This window comes from Anomaloglossus baeobatrachus, chromosome 7, assembly GCF_048569485.1.
Source record: "Anomaloglossus baeobatrachus isolate aAnoBae1 chromosome 7, aAnoBae1.hap1, whole genome shotgun sequence".
NCBI lineage: Eukaryota > Metazoa > Chordata > Amphibia > Anura > Aromobatidae > Anomaloglossus > Anomaloglossus baeobatrachus.
Genome location: NC_134359.1, coordinates 7,636,715 through 7,643,694, shown reverse-complemented (window position 1 = coordinate 7,643,694; position 6,980 = coordinate 7,636,715). Strand labels below are relative to the sequence as shown.

Sequence of the window (6,980 nt, the reverse complement as noted above, 5' to 3'; positions counted from 1 at the left end):
ACAATGTATCCCCCATATAGTACATCGTATCCCCCCACTCACACTACATTACATCCCCCATATAGTACATCGTATCCCCCCATACACACTACAATGTATCCCCCATATAGTACATCGTATCCCCACTCACACTACATCGTATCCCCCCATACACACTACAATGTATCCCCCATATAGTACATCATATGCCCACTCACACTACATTGCATCCCCCCATACACACTACAATGTATCCCCCATATAGTACATCGTATCCCCCCATACACACTACAATGTATCCCCCATATAGTACATCATATGCCCACTCACACTACATTGCATCCCCCCATACACATTACAATGTATCCCCCATATAGTACATCGTATCCCCCCATACACACTACAATGTATTCCCCATATAGTACATCGTATCCCCCCATACACACTACAATGTACCCCCATATAGTACATCATATGCCCACTCACACTACATTGCATCCCCCCATACACATTACAATGTATCCCCCATATAGTACATCGTATCCCCCCATACACACTACAATGTATTCCCCATATAGTACATCGTATCCCCCCATACACACTACAATGTTTCCCCCATATAGTACATCGTATGCCCACTCACACTACATTGCATCCCCCCATACACATTACAATGTATCCCCCATATAGTACATCGTATCCCCCCATACACACTACAATGTATTCCCCATATAGTACATCGTATCCCCCCATACACACTACAATGTACCCCCATATAGTACATCATATCCCCACTCACACTACATTGCATCCCCCCATACACATTACAATGTATCCCCCATATAGTACATCGTATCCCCCCATACACACTACAATGTATTCCCCATATAGTACATCGTATCCCCCCATACACACTACAATGTACCCCCATATAGTACATCATATCCCCACTCACACTACATTGCATCCCCCCATACACACTACAATGTATCCCCCATATAGTCCATCGTATCCCCCCATACACACTACAATGGACCCCCCCATATAGTACATTGTATCCCCACTCACACCACAATGCGTCCCCCCCATACACACTAGATCGCGTCCCTCCACTCACACTACAATGTATCCCCCATATAGTACATCATATCCCCACCCACACTACAACGCGTCCCCTCCACTCACACTACAATGCGTCCCCCCCACTCACACTACATCACGTCCCCCCACTCACACTCCTGCATTGTCTTGTAGGATACACGGTATTCTCAATACATCCGCCCCATTCCCCCCTGCATTGCGTCCCCCCTGCATTGCATCCGCCCCCCACATGGTCTGCCATCTTCCCTCCTGGTTTTGTGCTTCTCATCGGATGATGGCGGATCAGTGTATATTCTGTATATATCGAGTGCGCGGTGAGACAGTCCCCGGTGCAGGGCGTTACAGGCGGAGGACGGAGTGCGGTGGAATAGGACTTCCAGCTTTTCGTTGAGTGTCTTTATGGGATTCAGGTGGGAAAATTTCCCTGTAGTTTGTGGCTAGTAATATGTCCTGTATGGAATATTGATTCACTCCTCCTCCTCCTCCTCCTCTTCTTCCTCCTCTTCTTCCTCTTCCTCGGCCATCACTTCCACCAGGAGCTCGGCTTTGCAGCTCGCCTCCCCCTGGCTGTTGATGGCTTTGCAGGTGTACTTGGCATCGTCGTCCCCGCACACCTCGGCGATGGTCAGGGAGCAGTTCCCATCCTCGTCGTAGTCAATCTGGAAGTGACGCGACTCCTTGATGGGCTGATCGTCCTTGTACCAGATCACCTCCGGATCAGGATGCCCTGGAGAGTGCAGGGTTATTAGCAGGGGGCAATACACATTGTCCACCCCTCCCCCAATGCCCCGCAACCCCAAAGATCACCTTCAATCCTGCAGTCAAACCTGGCGGCGCTGCCCTCTACAACCTCAATGTCCATGATGGTCCTGGTGAATACCGGCTTTGAGGGGGGTCGCTCCTCAGATACAGATTCCAAGAAAGCCTGGTTATCCTCTGCAAGAAACAACAGTGTTACCGGTACTGTACCGTATACATATGACACACTGCGCCAACCCCCCAGCTCTGCACAGAGCTCTTCCTCTAGAATGCATTGTCATTTATGAGGCAGCTGTCTAGAGGTCAGTAAAGCTTTGTAGAATGGAAGCGCGGTGCTGCAATGCCGCAATATTTTCCAGATCTCTTTGGGCCAAATGTTCTTATCTGCCGCAATTCCCCCCTTTAGTCCATTAGCAAATATTCTGCATTGTTTGTCCCCCTGTCTGGAAGCAGCTCCGTCTGCCCTGAGACACACGATCACAAATAAAAGAAACTAAAAAGTATCTGGAATAATGGAAATCACAAAATCAATAGACACCAGCAGCGTCTCTGGACTTGTGTCCCCTGGCTGCAGCATCTCTGGACTTGTCTCTTGTGGCTGCAGCGTCTCCGGACTTGTCTCTTGTGGCTGCAGCGTCTCCGGACTTGTCTCCCGTGGCTGCAGCGTCTCCGGACTTGTCTCCCCATGGCTGCAGCATCTCTGGACTTCTCTCTTGTGACTGCAGCGTTTCCAGACTTGTCTCCCGTGGCTGCAGCTTCTCTGGACTCGTCTCTTGTGGCTGCAGCGTCTCTGGATTTGTCTTTCATGGCTGCAGCGTATCCAAACTTGTCTCCCCATGGCTGCAGCTTCTCCAGACTTGTCTCTTGTGACTGTAGCGTCTCTGGACTTGTCTCCCATGGCTGCAGCATCTCCGGACTTGTCTCTTGTGACTGCAGCATCTCTGGACTTTTCTCTTGTGACTGCAGCATCTCTGGATCTTTCTCCCAATGGCTGCAGCATCTCTGGACTTGTCTCTTGTGACTGCAGCATCTCTGGACTTATCACTTGTGGCTGCAGCATCTCCAGACTTGTCTCTTGTGGCTGCAGCGTCTCTGGACTTGTCTTTCATGGCTGCAGCGTATCCGAACTTATCTTCCAATGGCTGCAGCGTCTCCGGACTTGTCTCTCGTGGCTGCAGCATCTCTGGAATCTCCAGACTTGTCTCCATCGAGCACATCGGGGAAGTCAATGGTCGATGATTACACTGGATCTGTGATGGCGGCTGAGGCCGCAGGTGCCAGGATTTGTGCACGAGGCTCAGCCTGTAGACGTCCTGCAGTTGTTGCAACGTCTCCGTCCCGTCATCTCCATCATTCACTTCTCCTTCAGGTGATGTAATTTCAATGTTCAATGATATACAAAGTACGGTAAATATCTTTTGAAGATCTCGGATTGCCGGCGCCATCTTTGTTTCCGGCCGGGCTCCGTACATCTCACAGCTGAAGGTTTACTACAATGTATCAGAGTGTAAAATCTTGTGTCCAGAATGTTTGCTTCAATGTATCAGTGGGTTCATGGGAAGTTTGGTGACCACCGTATCCCTTTCCTGAGCAGTATACAGCTCAGCCAGAAACACACATTGTATCTGTCAGTGTACCCCCCAAACCTCATCCTGGGGTACAGCTCCTCACCTTCTGTGCCTTCTGCCTCTGTAGACAGGGGGCTGGTCGGGGCGCTTCCAGACGACTTCCGGCCGCTCAGCCCGGAGATCATGGCCATGGATGACAGCCGCCCGATAGCTCGCACCGCGTGCCCTGTTTTCTGGAAGGAAGAGACAAGACTTCATCATTTCCTCAACTTGGGTTATTATGCTTGAATCCCCTCTCCTCACGTCATAATAAGAGTGACCCAAGAAAGTCTGTGCAATATAGTGAGCCCCGAGATGGCAAAAGATGGGACCTGCACAAACGGGGTCATGGGGTCAGCCTTCAGGGTGTAAATGTGTCACTTCTGGCAGCACGTGCTGGGGCCCCCTCGGCTGTATGTGGTCCCCTCGGCTGCATGTGGACCCCTCGGCTGCATGTGGCCCCCTCGGCTGCATGTGGCCACCTCGGCTGTATGTGGCCCCCTCGGCTGTATGTGGCCCCCTCAGCTGCATGTGGTCACCTAGGCTGCATGTGGTCACCTCGGCTGTCTGTGGCCCCCTCGGCTGTCTGTGGCCCCCTCGGCTGTATGTTGCCCCCTCGGCTGTCTGTGGCCCCCTCGGCTGCATGTGGCACCTCGGCTGTATGTGGCCACCTCGGCTGTATGTGGCCCCCTCAGCTGCATGTGGTCACCTAGGCTGCATGTGGTCACCTCGGCTGTCTGTGGCCCCCTCGGCTGTCTGTGGCCCCCTCGGCTGTATGTTGCCCCCTCGGCTGTCTGTGGCCCCCTCGGCTGTCTGTGGCCCCCTCGGCTGTATGTTGCCCCCTCGGCTGTCTGTGGCCCCCTCGGCTGCATGTGGCACCTCGGCTGTATGTGGCCACCTCGGCTGTATGTGGCCCCCTCAGCTGCATGTGGTCACCTAGGCTGCATGTGGTCACCTCGGCTGTCTGTGGCCCCCTCGGCTGTCTGTGGCCCCCTCGGCTGTATGTTGCCCCCTCGGCTGTCTGTGGCCCCCTCGGCTGCATGTGGCACCTCGGCTGTATGTGGCCACCTCGGCTGTATGTGGCCCCCTCAGCTGCATGTGGTCACCTAGGCTGCATGTGGTCACCTCGGCTGTATGTCTGTATGTGGCCCGCTTGGCTGCATTTGCTGGGACTCCCTCGGATGTATGTGGCCCCTCGGCTGTCTGTGGCCCCCTCGGCTGTCTGTGGCCCCTCGGCTGTCTGTGGCCCGCTTGGCTGTCTATGGCCCCCTCGGCTGTCTGTGGCCCACTTGGCTGCATTTGCTGGGACTCCCTCGGATGTATGTGGCCCCCTCGGCTGTCTGTGGCCCCCTCGGCTGTCTGTGGCCCCCTCGGCTGTCTGTGGCCCGCTTGGCTGCATTTGCTGGGGCCCCCGTGGATGTATGTGGCCCCTCGCTGGACCAGGTCATCACTTGTACAATGAGATATAATAGGAAGAGCAGTATTGGAGGCCCCGTGGTCTTGCCGCCATGTTACCTGCCACTTCCGCCGCGCCATGTACTTCTTCATCCTCTCCTTGGACAGCTTCTTGGCCTCCATGGTGCTGGTGTCTTGCTGCAGCCAGGTGTGCTGCAGACATTCTGTACAATTCAGGCGGTTCCTGCCGAGAAACAGAAACCATAAATGTGAGGTCCAAGCCCAAAATGACTGCACCTGCACCGAACATGATCCGAGGAGCGCGGCCTCTACAGACTCCACATATATAACCTCACAGTGTAGATCCGAATCTTACATCCAGAGCTGAACTCACAAATGTACTGGAAAACGACCCAAATGAAGCTGCCTGATGGATAACGCATGGATCAAGTCCACCAATCACACTGAGAGGTGAAGCGAGACATTAGTAACTGAAGCCTCCTGTGTCCCTGGAAACAACGTGTCCTCCTCTAGTGACAACCAGACCCCTCCCCTGCCCTAACGGCCGCCTGTGCAGGGGGCACTTACTTCATGTCCTTCTTCAGGAGTTTGCTGATAAAGGTCTTGGCCTCCTCCGAAATCTCATCAAAAGCTTCATCATCAAAGTCCCAGGTCGCTGAGGTGACGTTCGCCAAGGTCTCATTATCGTTATCCCCCATGAATGGCGAGAGGCCGCTAACCCTGGAAGAGAAGCAGAGAGGGGGCAGGAGTGAGGACAGTGCGGGGGCAGACAGTGCGGGGGCAGACAGCCGGCCACGAATCACTGGTATCAGACGTGTTACAGGGGCGCAGCGACTGTACAGATATGGGGGGCAGGAGTGAGGACAGTGCGGGGGCAGACAGCCGGCCACGAATCACTGGTATCAGACGTGTTACAGGGGCGCAGCGACTGTACAGATATGGGGGGCAGGAGTGAGGACAGTGCGGAGGCAGACAGCCGGCCATAGATCACTGGTATCAGACGTGTTACAGGGGTGCAGCGACTGTACAGATATGGGGGGCAGGAGTGAGGACAGTGCGGGGGCAGACAGCCGGCCACAGATCACTGGTATCAGACGTGTTACAGGGGCGCAGCGACTGTACAGATATGGGGGCAGGAGTGAGGACAGTGCGGGGGCAGACAGCCGGCCATAGATCACTGGTATCAGACGTGTTACAGGGGTGCAGCGACTGTACAGATATGGGGGGCAGGAGTGAGGACAGTGCGGGGGCAGACAGCCGGCCACAGATCACTGGTATCAGACGTGTTACAGGGGCGCAGCGACTGTACAGATATGGGGGCAGGAGTGAGGACAGTGCGGGGGCAGACAGCCGGCCATAGATCACTGGTATCAGACGTGTTACAGGGGTGCAGCGACTGTACAGATATGGGGGGCAGGAGTGAGGACAGTGCGGGGGCAGACAGCCGGCCACAGATCACTGGTATGAGACGTGTTACAGGGGTGCAGCGACTGTACAGATATGGGGGCAGGAGTGAGGACAGTGCGGGGGCAGACAGCCGGCCATAGATCACTGTCACAAACCACCGGGGGGGTCACTCAGAAATCCCCCGCGCTGGCTACCAGTACGTCACAATCGGGGGGTAACAAGTGGGGGTCACCCCTCCTTTATACCTCCCGACCGACAGACAGAGCACGTGACGCGCTCTCTAGCGCCCCTCTTATAGTCAGGCCAATTATGGAATTGCCCGACCATAAGCAAGGAGGCCGCTATACTACTTATGCCGATTATTGAAGGGTCCCCGGTGAGAGTAGGGTATATATTCCCCCGACCTCCGCGGGCGGAATATATAAAACCTCCCTGAATCTCACTGGCCTCCCCACAATAATCCTTGGCACAACTCGCTGCCACCAACCGCTTCACGGTAACTATTAGCCGAACACACAGACGTGGGATTCAAGATCGAGATAACAGAACAGCCCAAGATTAATTATATAATTTAATCAGCCTAAAGCACACTAGAAACTACAATATATACAATAGGGAATCTACAGAATATACATATGTCAGAGTACAGTTACAATCAAAGCATGGGTTACAAACAGGTATGCAAATTCAATCAGTTACCTTGTGCGTCTG

At 54.0% G+C, this 6,980-nt stretch overlaps 1 protein-coding gene across 4 annotated transcripts in view; it reads right to left on the bottom strand.

Moving 5' to 3' along the window:
- Positions 1–1,288: 1,288 nt before the first annotated feature.
- The window catches only part of MYLK (myosin light chain kinase), a 146,583-nt gene continuing 140,891 nt past the window's right edge, over positions 1,289–6,980 (bottom strand). For all 4 annotated transcript variants that reach the window (XM_075317006.1, XM_075317007.1, XM_075317009.1 and 1 more), the window contains 5 exons: positions 5,430–5,582; positions 4,962–5,085; positions 3,511–3,640; positions 1,888–2,016; positions 1,289–1,807 (listed from right to left, as the gene is read on the bottom strand). In XM_075317006.1, coding sequence (XP_075173121.1) covers positions 1,548–1,807; positions 1,888–2,016; positions 3,511–3,640; positions 4,962–5,085; positions 5,430–5,582 — 796 coding nt within the window. In that variant the 3' untranslated portion in view covers positions 1,289–1,547. The remainder of the gene's footprint in view (positions 1,808–1,887; positions 2,017–3,510; positions 3,641–4,961; positions 5,086–5,429; positions 5,583–6,980) is intronic.